Raw genomic sequence first — 20,409 nt, forward strand, 5'->3', positions numbered from 1 at the left:
GATGTTACTTCCAGCACCGGGACGCAGCGTGTCACTCAGCCCGCCTGTGACCAATCAGTGCGCGGCTAAGCTCCTCCCTCCCGCTCCGGCAGGAGCGGCTGGGTCCCGGCGGGGTTCTCCTCCTTTCCGCTGCTCCGCTCTCCGAGTCCGGCTGTTTGTGCTCCCAGAGCTGCTCGGCCTGCCCATGGACAGAGGAGCGATGCTGACCGCGGCTCTGCTGTGCTGCTGGAGCTGCACCGTGTGTGTGGTCACAGCCATCCGGAGGACGGATCTGTTCCCTTTCGGGGATTTGAACGGAGATTTAATTCTACCAGAGGGCGACGATGAGACATCCAGAGCGCTGACCCTACCGAGACCCTTTTACTTTTTTGACTCCCCTTTTTCCCAGCTCTATGTAAGTCACTTTTTATTTAGTTTTTCCTCCATTTTTAGTTTGTAACAGCTTAATTTGTTCTAATGCATTTGCAAATTTGCTCCAGTCTGTCATTCTCCTTAACATGGAAAGACTTCCTGCAGTAAAAAGATGTAAAAAACAAAAGAAAAGAAAATTACTGTTTAGCTATAATTGTTTATAGATTTTTTTAACATTAGAATATTATTAATGTACTTCAACAATCATAAACGAAGCAGGTGACGCTATTATTATTATTTTTATGTCATTTGCTGATGTATCTAACAGGTCCCTCTTGTAAGTTTCAAGAGATTTTTCTGTATGAATAAATTATCATTTCTAGTCGTAATAATAATAACAAAAAAGGTAAGAAACAGGTTACACAGATTTCCAAACTACAGAATCCACCGTGTTGTAATTTATTTTTAAATTTGCTAATAAAAATCTAAAAAAATGAATGAATGACAACACGCTGTTGCCACCATCATCTATTATGAGGTCTATTTAGCAAAGTGGAAGGAAAATTATAAATGTTCTCAATTTTTACAACAATTTAATCTTCATAAATTTAGCTGTTTTGCAAGGGTTGGTTTGAAAACATTAGTGAACAAACATTGGTTTGAACTTCAAGTCATTTGAAGGCTTTTGTACTGCCATTTCCCAATTTAAACTGACATTTAAATTGGAAACATTAAGTAATTAAACATATGTACCTAATAAAGTGAGTACTAAACAGGGATGTTTCTAGTAAAAGTTCGTCAGTGTGGGCAGTAATCATTTTATGTTCTGATTCTAACTGTTCACATTTTGTGCTTCTTTGCATCACACTTCACAGGAATTATTGGTCATGCTCTACCATCAAGGATAATATCAGACTGAAAGTCATTTAAATGTGGTTTGCTGGTTTCCTAAACATAATCAGGTCCAGACAGGGGATCCTTGGGGCTGTTTCAGTGGTTTAGGGAGGTAATGAAGAGGTTCATTATGTGGTTCCCGGGGGTTCCAGTGGCTTATAGGGGATGTGGGTTCATTTGGAGTCATTTTTAACACCAAAGATTTGTGTCTTGGTTTAGGTGGCCACGAATGGCATCGTCTCGGCTCAGGACCTGCCAATGGAAAAGCAGTATGTTGATGATGGTCTGCCTACAGACTTCCCCGTTGTGGCTCCGTTCCTGGCCGACATTGACACAAGTGGAGGACGAGGAAACATTTACTACCGCCTTACTGAAACACCCAGTGTACTTAACAGATTTGCTCAGGTATGTCAGATTTGAAGTTGTCTGGTTTTCAAACTTCAAAAATGTAAAAACCGTGCTTCAGATTTGGCTTCTTCCCCTTTTGGTTCATCCTCCATTAGTGCATTCCATTGTCCTTCCCTTGTTCATTTGTCATTCTCTCCTCTCTTCATCCGTTGGTTCATTCATCTTACACCTCCAGGAGGTTCACCGGGGCTTCCCAGATGCAAAATTCACTCCGACACACGCCGTGGTGGCAACGTGGGAAAACGTCGCTGCGTACGAAGAACAAGCTCGAGCCACTGGCGCTACCAACAAGGTAAGGCAGACAAAGGTACAACACTCACAATCTTTGTCCAAATTCAACCCCCTACTAGCAGACTTTGGTGTTCTGGAGACACACAGTCCCAAATTCCTGTAAATCGTGTTTCGCTCATACTAATCCTGAGGTGGGAGGTACATCACCCCCACCTTTCCCCTCCTAATCTGCCTCTTAACCTTTTTAAAGGGTCAGAGGCCATCTTCAAGTGTCATCAAAGAGTCCCCTGCCCTACCAACCCATTACTCCTTCCTCCAGTTCCCACACTAACCTTGCCCACTCAAGCATAGACCAACTCTCCTGTTACCTAGTCTTCATAAAGTTTCTAGAAATATTGTTTCATGTAGTTTGGGGATTTTGAGAGGAATGTAGAGAGGAAATAAGTTGCTGAAACTGGGTCAAGAGTTTAGCTGTAGGCTACAACTTGAGTCACGTTTGTTTACATTGCAACTACCAATAAATGAATCAACAGTTATCACTAAAGTCTTCAACAAATGCTAAAACCAACAAATAGTAAGTGCACCAAGTATGTGTCTTATGTCCGTACGATTAAAACGGTCAACAAAAAATTCAACCAGGATTTCCCTGCAGGAGCTGTTTGACAGATGTGCCCAGCTCCAGCTGCTGCTCCCATGATGAATGGTGCAATAAGTGGGCTAAACTAGCTGCATGTTGTGCACCTGTTTCATTCCTTTCCACAAGATATAAGCTAAAGCAAGTTGACCAGATTTACAGTATTTCACAACTCATGCCTTGAAAATCCACGTTGTTATGTTAAAACAGCAACCTGTAATGTATTTTGTTGGGATTATGTAAATGAAGGAAGGAGTACTGCCAATCCACCAAGACACGGCTGTCCACACACAAGATCCTGCCCTCTTCCTGCTGGAGGGCAAAAACCTACTCACTGAAGATCAATACCATTGGTTTTAGCTATTAGCCTACCTAAACTACCAACATAAGACGCTAAATCTTAAATATACAGCATGATATATAAAATAAAAAGGGACACAGTGCTTTGCTACTAATGTATCACATTACAAGGGTCAGGTAATAGCTTGACTTTGAAAACCTTAACATGTAGAAGTGTAGAATCCAGTGTTTGGGTTCAGTAAAAAATAAAAAAATAAATAATACAACCCACTTACCATCTCTGACAGATCAATTGCATAGCAGGTATTTAAATTAGCTCCGTCCAGACGATCACTTATCAGTAACATTCAACATGTCTATAGTAACTCTGGAGGAGTTGCAGAGATCCACAGCTGGGAGTCTTTCATCCTCCCTTTTCATCACAAATAACTCTAATTCAATGAAAAGCATAAAGTTTCAATACTTTCTGAGTGACTACATGTTTGTGAAAAATATAGGCCCTTCATTTTAAACAAGTCACAGTTACAGGCCCATTAGAAAATCTTTTCTTGAACTGCATCAGAAACTTTGCTTCGGTTGAACCCTGGGAAAGACTCTAAGTAAAGCCAGGCAGACTGAGGTGATCGATTGAACAAACATTGCTTTGTAGTTCCTGGTGTGCAGCTTGTGGGATGGTGGGATGAAGGGAGTGGCAGATTCAAGGAAAACCCCCAAGGAATCTTTCTGTGACCGTCCAACCCTCTCAGCAGTGGTTCCTCTTTGTCTTCGCTTTCCTTGTATATTTTCTTTTAGATTTATTTCTATCTTGCTGTCTGATCAAAGCCAAATATTGAAACAATTATCAAGCACTTTAGGACTTTGCTCAGTACCTTGAGCTTGGTTTGACTGCAGTGATGCCAATGTTTTAAATCAGGATAAGTCTCCTGATCTGGGGTACAAAATGCCTCTACTGGAGTTTGTAGTTTAAAGGATCCATCCTTTGGAACGGATTGGTGTCTCTACTTCACTGTGTCTCCTTTGGACTGATAGCATCTTCCTTTGAAGAGATTAGCCAGAGGTGCAGGGTGGGGTGGAAGGGGGCTGGGGTGGTATGTGTGTGTGTGAACTGATTAATCTGAGGTGTGTGTTTCTTAGGGTTGTGTATAAGAAGTCATGGGGTGGCGTTTTGGGGGAAGGGCCAGACTGTGGGGTGTTCTGGAGTTGGACGGGAAACAAGAAGTGCTTAAGGAAACAAATATCAGACATGAAGACCAATAAAGCAAAAGAGTCACCATTCACATCATTCTTGCTTAAAAAGATAGATTTCTGACTTATATGCATAAACCTATATACCTTCTAAAAATGCTACTAGCATAAATCAATTTGAACACAAAGACGTTGGTATATTAAGTTTGTATATTTGCTTACTTTGGTAATGATTTCTACAGAAAAGCTTTCAGTTTTTGTTTCTTTAGAATACTTTATTTTTGATTTTTTTAGTAATAACATCACAAGTATTAACTGACAGGACAAACTTGGTTCACAACAAAGCACAATTCAAACAATGAGACATACTTAAAGTAAAATACATGTGTTAACGGATCAATGTTAGTGATTTCTTTCACCACTTCAGTCATCATAGCTGCAGTTTATCTGTAAGCACTTCCAATCTTTCTGCAATAAACTTATCTTCACTTTTACGTATTATTAAATCATATTGATGTTCATCACTCCATCAGTTTCATAAAAACCAACCAGCCTCCCCCAAAATAATCTAGCAGATGCATTATTTACCTTTCCAGGGAATGTCCTTTGTCATTTGAGCAAAATCAGGGAATTTCGGTTTATTAAAAAATAAAAAAGAGGTCATTTTGATTAGACCTGTGGTCATTTTGAAGAGAACTGGAGAAATGCTGCTAAAACTACTAAATAATATGTAAATAATATATTTAAGGTCTGTATTCGCTTTTGTCTCATTACGTCTAGAATAAAACAAACACAGCATTTCAGAAAACAAACAATGTACCAACAGGGACTGTTATGTTTTCTGTTATTGGTGAAAATCCTGAAGGAGAATGTCCCGCCATCCCCAATAAATTAAGGTTTTGGAGTGACCTGGTTAAAGTACAGACTTAAATCTGGCTGAGATGGTGAGAAAAACCCTTAAAAATAGTGGCCAACTTGAAGAAATTCAGCAAAGAATGGGTGAAAATTCTTCCATATCAATAGAAAATTAGGATTCCTACTTCAGAGGGTTTTAAGCCAATCATTTCATACAGAATGCCCCTTTAGTTTTCCAGTCTCTCTCAACTTGGTTTTCTCTTTAGCACCATAGGAAGTGTTTCAGGAATAAGATTTGTTGTTTCTGAGGCCCACCAGCTGTGACGTCTGGGGGTTCTTCTTGGATTATGTTCAGTCAAAGCGTGTTCTGACCACTCTTCAACTTTGACACCATGTTATTCTGACCACATGCAGTGGGACTCTTTGAGTTTTTCAGTTTCTTAAGAGGCAAGGATGACAAAAACGACATTAAATCTGGAACCCAGTCAGAAAAAATATGTTTTTTTTCTCAACAAACCTTACAAGGACCAAAGAATATAATCTGTAAATGTTCTTCAATCAATTCAAAGGTTTATAAACTCAGACACAAAAGTTTACAAGACATGAGTGGAACATTGAGTGCACAGTTCCTGACCAGAAATCTGTGCGGTGGCGTGTGTTAATGTGTGTGCCTGTGTTGCCAGTTCCCACGATGAAGCCACGCTGGTGATACTGGCAACCGGACCACAGCTGCTGTCTGTGTCTCTGCCTGTTTGCAGCTGCTCTGTGGTTAACGGGCTGAAACACCAGCAACCAAAAACACACATGTAGAACATGGATCCTGACCTCTTTTCCACATTATGCTCCAGGCTAACCACACTACACATACCTCTGACTTCAATTTGTGCAAAACCTACAGCGCCGAAATGCAGCGCTTCTATGTAATTACTCAAATGGGTTTCTTTGGAGGTATTTTCAGCAGTTAGCATGCTACCTCTACTAAATGATGCATGGTTTTTAAAAGAGTTGATACTGCTGCGGTTATAGATGCAAGTAATTTGGGATGCTTCTCTGCCAGTTTTGCATAACTAGAGACTCCAGTTTTTCCCATTCTTCTTTGGCACGTAGTCCAAACAGATTTTCAAGTCTTTCCTTTGACTTTGACTGGACCATTCTAACATACAACCTATCATTCCAGTCTGCTATTGTGCCTAGCAGTTGTTGTTCATTGTTTAAGTCCATCAATCTGGATTCTATTTACTAATTTAGTGCCTTCTTAAGGACTGGATTTTGTTTACAAGTATTGGAATAAATTGGGTTGTATATATCTGTGCTGCACTTTTCATGTTTTTAGCTATTCAGTTGAATGTGTCAGCCGAAGAGACACAAAATGAGAGATTATATAACATTTACAGTGATACCAGAAGCATCTTAAGTCATTTGTAGACATGTTTTCAGAGTTCTCTGCAGTTTTTACAAGCCAAATTTGCAGTACCGTAACTCCACGATACTTTGCGCTATCTGAAAAATACCAACGGTTTCTGAAAGGGGAAACATTGTGCTTTCCAGCCAATAACAAAACTATCTAGACGGAGATTTGAGACTTTGGCCTTAAGGGGTTAACGTAAAGCATGTTAAAATCAATGTATCAATCTTTTTTCTTAATGTGACAAAAATTGTAAAGTTCTAAATGTGTGAATACTATCGCGAGGTATTCATAAAGTTAGTTTAGTGAGCCAAATAAAGTTTTAAATAAAGCTTTGTAAGCCTTGTGTATCAACTTTGATTAACACAGAGAACTTGGGTTGTTTAAATTAAAGACTGTGACGGTCTGCGGTTTGTTACATGTAATGTGAAACATGTGAAACACATGTTGCAGAACAGAACACACTACATGAAACTATGTGTTTCAAATCTAATGCAGACATTGTAATTATTTACTGGGAAGTCCGGCCAGCTATCAGGCAGACAATGCTACCCACATAACATAAATCATCTGTAATCTCCCCGAAAAGAAAAGCAGCAGCAGAAGGTTTGCAGTAATTGATGTCTGTGTTTGTCTTTGGTCAGCACCACTAGTGTCAGCACCCTATTTTAAAAAAAGAAAAAGGTGTGAGGGAATGCCTGCAGGAAGGTTGAGTGTTGAGGTACAATTTCTGAAAGCCTTTCATCTCTGTTGGCTGTAATTTGTTTTCTTCCAGCTGTGAGTCTGTAAAGAACACCAAAAGGTCTTTGCCAAGGCAGTGAAACAGCACAAGCATTTGGCAAATAACCAAACAGATAGAGGCGGGATTGGGAGGAAAACATAACAAAATGGGGTTTTCCCAATATACTATAGTAGGTGGAGAGAACTGAAGATTATAGCATAGCCATTTGTGGTTGCAACAATATTAACACAATGATTAGTCATACAGAAAAGACATTCCAAGTAAATTCAACATTTACTTAGTGCTATTATATCCTCCCATTGTCTATTCCCATGGTAAAGACAAATCAATACCTGCTTAAAGGTTATATTCAAAATCTGACAGACCTCATAGGAACATATCTGTTCTAATTTATTGAATGTGACTACATGTGATCATTATGGGGAGAGAGAAACTCAAGCATTTTTTCAAAAGAGGTATTTGGGTTTTCTTCATCATACGTAAACTCTAGCTGCTGTTTTTCTTTACTGTTTTTGTCAGAAGATGTTCAGTTCATCGTTGCCTAAACCTAGCAGACCTGCACCATTTCCTTGCAGTTCATCCACCCCCCAAACTCTTTAACCAAACCTTTAGAGAGTCCAGAAAGTGGAACTAGAAGTGAAAGTTTTCTGCTGTCCTGCTCCACATGAGACAAATGGATAGTGGTGGAAATGTACTTTCGTTCCTTTACAGTTTGTTGTAATGATGTGAGAGCTGAATGGAGGATGAACAAGTATTTGTTTGTTTCAACATTCACCAGTGGGTGAATGTTGAAACTTTGTGTAACTATGAATGATGTTGGAAATGGGATTGGTCTCATGTCATAGAAAAAAATGGGTATTTACTTGCCTCAAAAAGACTGATGTTATCTTAAGTATGCTTTGAATGCCCTCTAGGCGTATTCTAGTGGAGTCGTTTTGACCATGTTCCATAAGGAGAAGGTCTTGGGCCAAACCCAAGACAAACAGCAATAAGCCAACCCAGGAAGAGGCTTATCTTTACATTCAAACTGTTTAGTGCTGGAGGTATTTGTCTCTTCATTATAATTGAGTGTCCAAACTTCAATATCCGTTTCCCAATCATTTCCACTTTGTTATAATACCACTAACAATTGAATATGGGCTATTTAGTAGTGAGAAGAAAAAAATCACTAGGTACAATCCTGGACTTCCTGAGAGTAGACCATTTCTTCAGAAAGTAGTCTGCATTCCTAGTTTCTGGATTTTTTGTAAGTCTGTGGCCACAGAGGTGATTGGAATACCTGAATTCAATGTTTTAAAGAGGTGATTGAGCCAGTACTTTAGGCTGTACATTATAGTATACTTCCTTTTTCTCTGATTTACCTACCTACTAAACCTTTCCCTCTGGCCTTTGAAAGGTTCTCCCTCCAGAGCCCCTTAATACAAGGGGAAAACACACAAATACAATATGCACCTCAACAACCTTTTTGTACCCATCTCTTCTTTGCCTTAAATACTTACATTTAATTGCGGTATTTAAACAAACAACAGTCTAAAAAATTCCTGCTCCTCGCTAATTAGAAAGAGTCTGGACAGTACAAAGTCCTCCCCCTCCTACAAACAACAAGACAGGTTTAAGATGTTGATGTAAACAATTAGGAGCAGGCCCACATACGTTCACATGAGATGACTATAAGGAAAGGGACATCTGTGTTTGTTTGCGCCCCGTGGCTCTTTGTCTAATGAGAACTGGTTTCCAAGCTGTAACATCACCCTGAAGGACGGTCAGATTCAGAGAGACAGCTGGGAAGCTCAACATCTGGGCTGGGGGTGGTCAGGACCAGTGGTGTTCTATATACATCGGTTTCTGAATGTCTGTGTCGATGTGCATGCAGGTAACCGGGAGCAGTTCCAAAGAAAAACAATGTAGGATTGCTCAAAGTGTTTCCCTCATTCATAAAATCTGAGTGTTTGTAGTGTGGTTTGTAGTAGGCAGAGTGGCCCACGTTTCCTCATGCGTCGGTCCGTATAGATTAAATGTTTAGAAAGGCAGATCAACAAATGGTTGTGGTGGGTGTAAGGAGCAGAAAGAGGGGTGAGAAAGCCACAATACCCAGTGAAACAGGAGATGAGAGAGGAAGGGGGGAGGAGAAGTGAGAAGATTAAACATTAGACGTGAGTTTTTGAAGCAAAGGAGGCGGCCTTGTCAGTTGGGGTATAGTGGAGAGTAGCACGACCTGGAATGGGATTGTTACAATTTGATAAGATGCAAGGTTTAAACATACATTTTGGAATAAAATACATAACATGATCTAATTATTTTCTTTACAATGAAAGTATATCATTGTAAAACAATATAGAATAATTGTTACTGAGATTCTCAACTATGATTTTAAAGCTACATTATCTTATTAGCTATGTATCTGTTGCAAATCTGTGCAAAACTATGTCAATGTTCCGCTGGTGTTGAAAAAATACAAAGTGTTTCCACTAAAATCACACATGAATAAGTTTCATGCGATAAGTCATTACAAACATGCAGCGCCATCACCCTCCTAACACTTCCGGTCGTTTTCTTTGTCGTTTCTGCCAGTAGTAACAGATGATGCATGATGCAGAAAAAGCGTTTTCATTGCAGTTTTGCGAAATACACTAATTTCCTCGTGCTTTTTATCTAAAAGTTTTTCGAAATTACCATGTCTCAGTTAAGCAAATTTATTTTCATAATTCCAATGTGCGCAATTACATGGTCAATGGAAACGCAGCAGAAAGTGTTGTCATGCTCCTTTAGTTTCCATACTACGTGCAGCCCTGTCACAGGCGTTGCAATAAAAGGACTTTAAACCGTAGCAGTAGTATGATAGGAAACCTATATTTTAAAGAAGTAGAACTTGATACTAGTAACTGTCTCTTTTCTGGTAAAACATATAAAAAAGACAGATTTCACTAATCATTATTGTTTTCACCTTAATTTAATCAGCTGAAAAAAACCCAGAAATACTCAAGTAGGAATATAAAAACATTACTTTGAGTTAGTTCACCTACTGTCTCAGTATCTCTAAACAGATAATTCCCATATTAATTCCAAAACAAAGCCCTTTATGCCAGTATATTGAACTGAAGTGATGATTACGTTGTTTGCAGATGACATTGTGATCTGTAGGGAAAGTAGGAAGCAAATGGAAGATAATGATGGTGAAGCTGCATTGAGTAGAGATACTCAAGGTGGCTTGACAGACTTTATCTACGTCTGTTGCTTCCTACTGAGGAATAATATATGAAGTACAACTTTATAAATAAAGTCACGTTTTACACTAACTTCTGTTTGAATCCTATTCAGTTTGTGTTTCTTTATTGTGTCTCTGAAGGTCAATACGTTCCAAACTGTGATTGGATACGATGAAACTGACTCGTACGTTCTCTTCCTTTATCCCGAAGATGGACTCAACTTTTTTGGGACGCGACCCAAGGTAAATTTCATGGGTTATCTGCAGTCTTATAGACACACGGTTTGTTCAAACTGTTTCAGCTAAAACCGGTTTGAAATCACTTGTTTTCTATTTGTTTTCCCAGGAGTCCTATAATGTGGAGATAGAGTTTCCTGCTAGAGTTGGCTTCAGTAGAGGAGAAGTTTCATTTTTCATCATCTCCAAAACCGATGGACCTTTTTACAGCGTTGCGCAAGATGAAAACAGTGTTAAAAGGCTTTCTCAGTAAGTAAAATTATATTACAAGCTCTTAAAACCAACAACCCTTGGCAGCTATGGACCACACAATTTAAAAACTGTTACATGATTGCACAAGTAAAGCCTGGTGGCCCGCCAGGCTTATAATACACTGAGGGGAACCCTGCATGATTATAAACAATTATGTAAATGACTGGGATTGTTTTGAACGTCAGAAAAAAAGTTTAATTTTAGAAACTTTACACTGTTAGCCTCTTAAATATTTAAAACACTCTCATATACAACTGAGAAAAATGTTGGCTACAAGCTACCAAATAAGTTGGCTAACACTTTTCATCTTATTCACCTTGTAAATTAAACAGCAAATAAAACAGAAAACCTTTTAAAATATTAAATGTATTTGCTTAGATAAATAACTCAGTTCACTGATGAGGCTAGCTAGCAACCAAGAAACTTCACATTGTTGTGAGGCTAGGCATTTTAAAGTTTGTTCTGTATTGTCTGATGTTTTTACTTTACTTTTTAATTTGTACTTTTGCTCCACATACTCATGTAGTTTCCTCATTTCAACCCTGGTAACATTGGACTATTGTCATCTATTGTAAAACGTAGTAATGTTACATGAAAACAGTAAAAACCATGTATTAAATTAATCTGGAGGAGGATTTCTCTACTTTATTCACTGAATTCTCTTAATGCCAAATTAAAACAAACCATGTGGAAATTAAGTATATTTATCAAAAAGAAGATCTTGTTATTGGTTGGTTGGCTTGAAAGGAAAAACTTGACAACTGATGAATCCTGATCTGATTCTCCAGGGTTGGAAATACTGGCGTTCCAGGTGTTTGGCTCTTCCACACTGGAAAACGGTTTTCTTTTCAAGAGATCATTCCTGCATCCATTGGTGGTCTCCTTGCTGTCCCCCCTACTGCTGGTTATGGTCTCTATCTGGTAATAATTGTTTGTTGTGCCGTCCAACGTTTAGCTCTCTCATCTCATCGTTCTGAAGACTTCACTTGCTTTCTCTCCAAGGACACAACCACTCCAGAATATGAGTTTGATGATTACAACTTTGAGCCAGAGAGCCAAGAAGAAGTGGATGCTGCTGGTAGTCCTGACTCTCCAAATACTCGATCGGAAGACTCCGATCGCCAGTTATCGTACAACAGAGAAGACGTGCCGTTGACCTTGGAGCCGGTAGAAAGGCAGTACGCTCCACCCGGGTTTCCACTGACGGTTCCAGAAGGGCGCACTCAACGGGTCGAGGAACAGCAGCCACAGGTAATGTATCCTTAAATGTATCCTTAAGTCGTTGCTCCAAACTTCCTTTAATCATCTTTTTTATTTTATTTAGTCCTTCCATCTTATTTACTTCCCTTAATCCATCTTACTTTTCTTCTTGTAATCAGTAGAGATGCAAACATCCGATATTTATATCTGTATTGGTCCAAATTTTGAAACAAATTCTAGATCGGGTATCGGTAACAATGTGTCCAAACCTTTGGGTAGATCTATTCAGTCTAAATCTATCCTTCATTCTCTGAGCGATGTCATCCTTTATTATTTATTCCTAACTTAATTTTCTGGACGATTTGCTTAGTTTGACCAAGATAGTCAACATATTGTATTTGCCAGCCTTTATTATTGATTTTACATTCTTTGTTATACTCCTAATTGCACTGACTGAACAAATTAAAGTTGTTTTTATATGTTTGATCAAGTGTATTTAAGTGCAGATTTATCAACAATAAGTTTATTTATTACATTTATGTCTGTTTTAAGTCAATTCAGCTGTTTTACTGTATCAGATTGATATCAGACGATACTAAACCTCAGATATTGATATTGGAAGTTGAAAAAGAAGAATTGAGAAGTCTCATTTCTTGCCAATCTTTTCCTGTTTCTTCTCTCACTTCAGGGAACTTAGAAACAGATAATCTAAATAGTCTTTAGGGCAATTTAAAGCTGTAGTGGCTTTCCTCCACATTCTGTGGTTATGGTGAATGTTGTTGTCAACAAAACTGATTCTGCCTCCTGTATTCCCTCGCCCTAGATTTCTGGAGATTTCGTGAGTTGATCAACTTTTATTCTCTCGTTCTGCAGCTTCCTTTGGAGGTGGTGGACGTCTACCCCCCTCTGAGAAACCCGCCCCCCTCTGGAGGTCATGTGGTCAGCTTGGATGAAGAGGATGTTGACTTTGACACAGGAGGTGAGAGACAAACCACACATGCATCTGTTTTTGTTTACTGGCTAACGTCATGCTAAGAATGGCATGGGAGAAAATACTCGGGAGTTACAGGTGGGGGCTTTCTCTTTCTAAAATAAGTCCAGACTCTTTACACTTTACTGAGATCAATTCCTTTGGAGGATTAGCTTCATAATTTGGATTTGGATCAATCAGATTTTTAACATTTACCCAACTCTGTCTATTGGTAGTTTGGTAAATTAGATCCAAAACGCTCATAGAAATTGATAGTGATTAGATCATAAAAAGATAATCCACCAAAGGTTTGGTCTTTTCAAGCAAGGATGAAAAGTCGTTCAGTATATTGTATGCTTAAAACTGCAACTAACAGGATTTTGTGTAACTAATTGCTGTTTTTCTTTATGAATTATAATAAAGTAGCAGTACACATTGTGCTGTTTTCATGCTGTAAGCGCTCATTAATTATTTATATTAGGAGTAAGATTTTATAGCTATTAAATTAGCTAGAAAATCTAGCTAAAATGATTTTAGCTGAGATGCTGCTAGTCTCTTTTTAAAGGTGCAGTATGTCACTTTTACATAAAAAGTATCTTCTTTTTTTTTTTTACATATTTGTTAAACCTGTCACCATGTCACAACGGTTTAATATGAGACAAATAGTCTATGAAAATCTCCTCCATCTCTTACGTAAGCTACTATTGCTGTCTAAAGAAATGCTCCACTCCCAACGAGAAACTACCAATCACATCAAGGGGGAGGGTCTTAGCGCTGTCTTATTTACATGGTGCTAAATGATCTAATGGAGGAGAAACAACTTACCATTTATCCGCTGTCATTGGTGGATATGCTAACTAGCCTTAGCATTCACAACAAGCTTTGCTAGCTACAGGGGGGTTGATTGACAGTGTCAGGACTCGTCTCCTGGCTCTGATTGGTTGTTTCATGTTAGCACTGATCAGAGGAACTCGATTTTTTTCACAGGTTATCTGTTTAATGTCATACAACAAATATGTAAAAAAATCTATTTTATTTTATGAAAATTAGCTAAATTCATCTATTCTTCCCACAGTTACAACTTCCTCACTGAAGAGCGTTTGTGTTAGCATGAATTTGTAGCAAAAAATCATATAATTCCAGTTGATTTCTCTGTAGATTTTTAATATTTGTGTAAAAATCATTGTTTCTAAACAGCTTTGTTATTTTACATTGACAAATTAAAATAAAATTTCCATAGAAATGTGTATAGGCCAAAACTCGACACCAATCTACACCTTTGTAACTAAAATCTTTTACTTTTTTTTTTTTGCTAGCCAGAAACTAGGAAAATATAATCTGCATTTTCAGCTTCTTTTGGGGAAAAAAAGAAACTAAATTTGGATTTAAAAGCCAACAATTAGCCAAATTCCTTATATATCTCATGAAATTTATCTTTGGAGCGCCATGTGTTACAGATTCCTGGTATTTCATCAGAACAAACCCAGAGCAGCTTTCAACAAGAGTGTGTGTGTGTTGCCTGGGAAGCAATCCCACACTGTGAACCAGATGACTTTTGTTGTGAAATGATGCTAAACAAATAGCTGAATTAACCGAGTTTCAGATCTTTCCCCCATTGAAAATGGGAGTCGAATTACTGCGGTAATAGACTGCAGCCCTGATCCTGTTGCTGCTCAATAAAAGCAGGAAGGTGATTTAACACAATCAGAAACACATGTCTCTTAAGTATGTTTTTTTTTTTATTCTTTTTTGTTGTTACTATTTGTTAGATTCGTCTATGTTTATTTATTTATAGTTACTCTACTTATATTTTAATCTACATATATATTCAAGTCAAATGTACAAATAAGAGATGTATGTTTTCTTGTGTTTTAAAAAACGTTTTTGAATTTGGTTTTGTAGGTTTACAGTTTTCACATCTCGTGAATTTCTTCCCTAGTTTGTCATTTTACTGCAGCTTTCTTTGGGTACATTTTCAAAGCTATTTCTAAATTTAATAAAAGACTTTACGGTTTACATATAACACACTGAGTGGGAAGGAAAACTAAACCACCTGCTGTTCAACATGGAGGGTTGAATACAGATGCCCACCACACTTTCCAGATTTTTTAAAAGAAATTATAAAACCGGTTTAAAACCATTTATAATTTCCTCTCCAATCATACTTAAACACTACTTTCTGTTTAACTCTTAAAATTCCCTCTAAATCTGTGAAAAGTTTGTTTTTGTGTTCAGGAGTAACAATATGTATCAAATATGAGCCAATATGGAGGAACGGTGAGAAGCAGGAGGGTAACTCTACCCCTGCTTTCTGTGGCGGAGCTGCTCAGCAGCCAGCAGTACAATACAGCCGTTGTGCAGCGCGACTCCAGGTGTGTGTGTGTGTATGGGTGTGCGTGTGTGTGTGTGTATGTGTTCAGTACTCCCTCCCTTGCTGCTGCTCTCCAAGGATTTGGTCATAAACAGAAAGTGTTTTCAGTCAACCTGGTTACATAAGGTTTAACAAGTCTGTGTTGGTCGAAACTCATGACGTCGACTCACTTCGAATGAATAAATAACATTTATTATTTATTTATTATAAATGTAGCTTGGATAACAAGAGAATAATTCAGGATCTTCTCAAAAAAGATTTTACCTTAAATTACAAGAAAACTCATGTTTTTGTTTCTTTCTGTTGTTCTTATTGTAGATATTTTAGATATATTTTATCTGAGAAAATAAAAAAACCAACCAGAAGTCATCAAGACGAGACAAAACAGAGAAAGAAACACATTACTAAAGTAAAACATATATCGTAACGTAACTTAGAGCTTTACAAGATAAAGTTTCAGAGAATGAAATATTACTTTTAAAATTTTTTGCAAATAAAAATCTGTAAAGTGAGAACTGCATATTCGTCATCCCTCCTGTGTCAATCTTTGAACATTTAGAGATTTTCTGCATTTTTCTTTGCAAAATTGCTTCTATTTAGTGAATGGAGAGATTAAATGAGAATCAGTTTTTAATCATAAACTCTCAGTTGGATTTAATCTGGATTTTTACTAGGCCGTTGTAAGACTTAGATTTGTTTTTCTGACTGTTTTGTCTTAAAATTAACTCACATACCCCCCAGAAAGAATATAAAAACAGGGACACACCCAGTCCCCCAACAAATACCCCTAACATGAATTCTTAATGTTAAAAATAACATTAAGAATTTAAAAATGATCATTTTTCAAAGCTTTTAAAGGTTTAAAGTCTGATTTCTTCTGCGCCACAGCAGATGTGCGTACCCTGTTCCAAAGAAAAAGGAAAGAAAGGAAAATAGTCACTTGGAGGTACTGAGTAAAGTTTGTCACTTTTAGTTTTACCCAGCTTTTGGAAACTTCCAACATAGCTTCCAAGAAACCTGTTTACTCCATTTTTTAAATGCAGGTTTCTACATTTTCCTTATTTCCAAATAACTTACAAACAGTTTGCTTCATTTCTTGTATTGAAAAATGTAAACCTAGGATTGTTTAGCCTTTCCAAGCTCTTGTGATTGATTTGGGGATAAAATTGGGCTGTGAAGGTTAGATTATTTATCTCAGTGGTGATCTGAACCGTTTAGTTGTGTCACTAAGCCAAGCAGAAAACGGTTTTTGCAACATGTGTCCTCACAATTTGAAAACAGTGGGAGGTAGGACTGCAGCAGCTGGTTTCTGTCCAAGGAGCACTTCGACATATGTTTGTGTATGTCTACATATTTCCCCAGATACCATCCACACATCCTGCCTGGATTTCCAAGCATGAATACCAGCTTTGTCCAATTTGTTTTCCTCCAATTCTGTCTTTTAAGTCAGAGGAATTATAAATGTCGTAATCAAGACAACAAATATGGCGCTTAAGCTAACATAGACGTGACTGCACGGTTGTATTTAGCTTGGTGGGAGAATCAAGGCAAAAGCAATGCAGCAGAAAATACAGAAACATGTAGATGAAACTATAATGTAGCATCAGAGGTAATGAACAGATGAATGGAGCTAAATAGAGGACAAAACTGGAAAATATGAAGCATATTCATATGTTGCAAGGTGTCTGTGCATCCTTAAAAAGTCTGGAACTATATTTCTCTTTTTCCCACTCAGTGATCCAGTACACTACAGAGAACAAGGAAACATGCGCCAGGTTAGTGAAAACAATATTTAGCTTGCCTGTAGTATTGTTACAGTAGCTTTATGACTAAATATATTTATCTATCTTTTTGTTTAGGTTCCAGCAGCAATGTTCCCAGAATGCATTCTGCTCAGATTACGCCACAGGATTTTGCTGCCACTGCCGACCGGGCTTCTACGGAAATGGCCGCCATTGTCTGCCAGACGGTAAGACAGTACATTTTAAGCACAAAAACACAGTTCAGTTCCCAACCATTTAAAGGCCTAGTTAAAACCTTTAAAAGAGACACAAAAATGGTCTACAATCGGACTTTTTTGTATGTTTGACGTCGTCCTGCTCTCCAGGCGCTCCTCAGCGTGTCAGCGGTAAAGTGAGCGGCACGGTGACAGTGGGTTCGACTCCGGTTGAGCTGAACAACATCGACCTTCACGCCTACATCGTGGTTGGAGATGGAAGAGCTTACACAGCCATTAGTGAGGTAGACGACTCAAAACATAACCTTTAACCTCTGGAGATACAGTCACAACAACAAAATAAACCGAAAGAAATAAAACCACATTTTACAAATAAATAATATTCATTTAGTGAAATAGAAAGTCTCCACAGACAACTAATTGCTATAAATAATTCACGTTGTTAGTCTAATCTATAGTTAACATCATTTAAATAGTTGCTACGATGAGCAGTCATTCGAAATAGAGGCAACATCATATAAAACAAAGTAATTATAAAGTTGTAGATTTTAGCTTGTCATGTTATTGGTTAGCACAATTAGCAGCTAGCGTTTCTGTTGTGTAGGTACCGGAACCAGTGGGCTGGGCCATGATGTCGGTTTCACCAGTCGGAGAGCTTTTCGGTTGGCTGTTTGCTCTGGAGCTGCCCAATAGCCAAGCGGGATTTAAAATCACAGGTGATCTTGTTTTTGTCCATTTCCTTGGACGACTCTAGCCACACACACGCAGATTGTTCTGTGGCGAGGACATTTTGTGCCTCGCTGACTCGTCATCCAGCCAGATGCATTTTCTCCAGAGATGCGATGCGATATGAAGCATCTAACTCCTCCGTTTAATAGGAAACAGCTGCATGTGTGTTTGTTTTGGAGAGCACATTTTTCCCCCCTTGTAGACAAAAGCAGCACCATTAAAGCAGTGTAAAAAAGCAAACCTGACAGTGATTGATTTGTTGATGTTTTGTTACCAGGTGCAGAATTCAGTCGTCATGCTGAGGTGGTGTTTAGCCCCGGCAACCAGCGCCTGTCCATCACGCAAACGGGCCGCGGCCTTGACGAACACAACCACCTCAGTGTGGACACTGTCATTAATGGCAATGTTCCATTCGTTCCACCTGGAGCTGAAGTTACTATGAAGCCCTTCAAGGAGACCTACCAGTACTACCCATCTGGTAAACATTATATTACATAAGACAATCAATTTAAACCATTTTAAAGCTAAAGTAAGTTACTTTAATATGTTTTTTTTACATATTTGTTAAAATCATCATTATGTTCTGCCTTTTCCCAGTTCTAACCACTCAGTTAGAAACAACCAATCAGAGCCAGGAGGCGGGTTTTAGCGCTGTCAATCACTCTCATGCACAACCTCTCCCCGTTGCTCTATGCTACGCTACAGCTGGTTATATTATTTTATTTTATTAGGTTTATTTGATAGGGACAGTCACTAATTAACATAGATGAACTGAATTAATTTGAAGCAAGTGTCCTCAACGCAATATAGCCTGCCAACAATGCTAAGGCTAGTTAGCTTAGCCACTGGTGACGGTTTTCCAACTTTTTCTGCTGTTAGCACATTTAGCATTGTACATGAGGTTGATTGACAGCACTAAGACCCGCCTCCTGGCTCTGATTGATTGTTTTTGGTTGGGAGTGGTGCATTTATTTAGTAGCTCAAGAAGGAAGATTATCCAAATATCAAATTATTGTTTTTGTTTTTACCTCCTGCAGTCGCCACCTCCAGCTCTGTCAGGGAGTTTTCTGTCGGTTTGCCTGAAAAGGCCTCAGAGTCTTACACGTTCCACCTGAAGCAGAACATCACCTACCGTGACTGTCGCCACGGAAACCTGGCTGCCACCCCGGAGACGCTGCAAATCAACATGGAGAGGGTGTTTGTGATGTACGTCAAGGAGGAGCGAATCCTGAGATACGCCATCACCAACAAGATCAGCCCGATTGGAGGTTAGCATCCTAAATCTCATAATCCACCTGATAATCTGTTGCATCTCAAAAAGTTCATTTTTGAGATGCTTACAAGTACTCGCATGCAGAAGCTGAGCTAGATGTTGTAACGAGTAAAAAATTCTTTAAAAAATGCTTATGTAGTAGATTTTGACATGAGTTGAATACTGAATTGGATTATTTTTAGATATACTGTTTGATAAAAGCAGTAGTGAACACACTTCTGCTAATCTGCTATTTTTTTGTTTTGTGCTTTAGGTTTTTTGCTAGCTTTGAAAATGTTTAGGCCACTTAGCATCATCTGAGTTACTTTTTCCGCATAAATTCTACAGCAATAATTTACTTGGCAATTCTCTAAACTTTATCTGTGGCTACTGAATATTGATAAAATAGATATATAAGAACAAATATTAATAATCCTAGTAATCTAAAATAATATATGTCGGAAAATATGAATGTTAAGTGAGAAAATTATTGCTAATTTATTTTAGTAACTCAAATAACGAAAGTGAATACACTCAGACTGATGTTTTCAAGCCTTTATTTCTGTAAATTAGGATGATTTTCCACTGACAGCTAATGAAAAGACAACATTTAGGATAATTAAATGTTCCAATAAAAAAATTACAGAAATTTAGGTTTAATTAAAAATATTTACAGCATGTCTGAGCTTTTAATTCTTTCAAGGTTTTCAAGTTGGCTTTTAGCACTAAACCATGAAAAGCATAAACAACAGAGAGAAAAGGCTGACACACATGGACACAGTTAGTACACTGATTATAGTTTTAGATCTGGGTCTTAACTGGATCGTGACCCAGATTACCCTGTGCCATAAAAGATTCACCTAATAATGACAGTTTAGATGCATAAATAAAACTCAGGACTGTTAGTATTTATGTTAAATGGTTCATGTTCTTAGTAGAATCACTTTCAGTGTTGCTTTAATTGCAGTTTATGTCACAGTTGACAGATTTATTTTGCATCATCCATATAATTACAGTCATGCTTTGGGTGTTTGCTAACACTTCGAGCAAAAGTGACTGGAACGGAGTTGTGTGCTAACAGGAGCCGTGTGAATCTATATAATTTGTGTATTTTGATTGGAAATGTTTGGTTTTGTGATTTCAAAGCTTAAATCTCATGATTGAAGTGTTTGTTTTTAAGTCACTTTGCTCTTTTTACCCCAGATCAAGAGACATAATCCAACAGATTATC

At 38.1% G+C, this 20,409-nt stretch overlaps 1 protein-coding gene across 6 annotated transcripts in view; it reads left to right on the forward strand.

The window, feature by feature from the left end:
* Window positions 1–5: 5 nt before the first annotated feature.
* The window catches only part of nid2a (nidogen 2a (osteonidogen)), a 47,467-nt gene continuing 27,063 nt past the window's right edge, over window positions 6–20,409 (forward strand). For 5 of the 6 annotated variants that reach the window (XM_028011175.1, XM_028011177.1, XM_028011178.1 and 2 more), the window contains exons 1-14: window positions 6–394; window positions 1,465–1,650; window positions 1,829–1,945; window positions 10,352–10,453; window positions 10,557–10,696; window positions 11,488–11,620; window positions 11,702–11,950; window positions 12,773–12,878; window positions 16,976–17,015; window positions 17,100–17,209; window positions 17,348–17,481; window positions 17,802–17,913; window positions 18,204–18,404; window positions 18,964–19,194. In XM_028011175.1, the coding sequence (XP_027866976.1) occupies window positions 185–394; window positions 1,465–1,650; window positions 1,829–1,945; window positions 10,352–10,453; window positions 10,557–10,696; window positions 11,488–11,620; window positions 11,702–11,950; window positions 12,773–12,878; window positions 16,976–17,015; window positions 17,100–17,209; window positions 17,348–17,481; window positions 17,802–17,913; window positions 18,204–18,404; window positions 18,964–19,194 (2,071 nt within the window). In that variant the 5' untranslated portion in view covers window positions 6–184. The remainder of the gene's footprint in view (window positions 395–1,464; window positions 1,651–1,828; window positions 1,946–10,351; window positions 10,454–10,556; window positions 10,697–11,487; window positions 11,621–11,701; window positions 11,951–12,772; window positions 12,879–16,975; window positions 17,016–17,099; window positions 17,210–17,347; window positions 17,482–17,801; window positions 17,914–18,203; window positions 18,405–18,963; window positions 19,195–20,409) is intronic. The other variant, XM_028011176.1, reaches the window with a different exon arrangement.

The sequence above is a fragment of the Xiphophorus couchianus genome, chromosome 24 (genome assembly GCF_001444195.1).
Source record: "Xiphophorus couchianus chromosome 24, X_couchianus-1.0, whole genome shotgun sequence".
In the NCBI taxonomy this organism is placed as follows: Eukaryota; Metazoa; Chordata; class Actinopteri; order Cyprinodontiformes; family Poeciliidae; genus Xiphophorus; species Xiphophorus couchianus.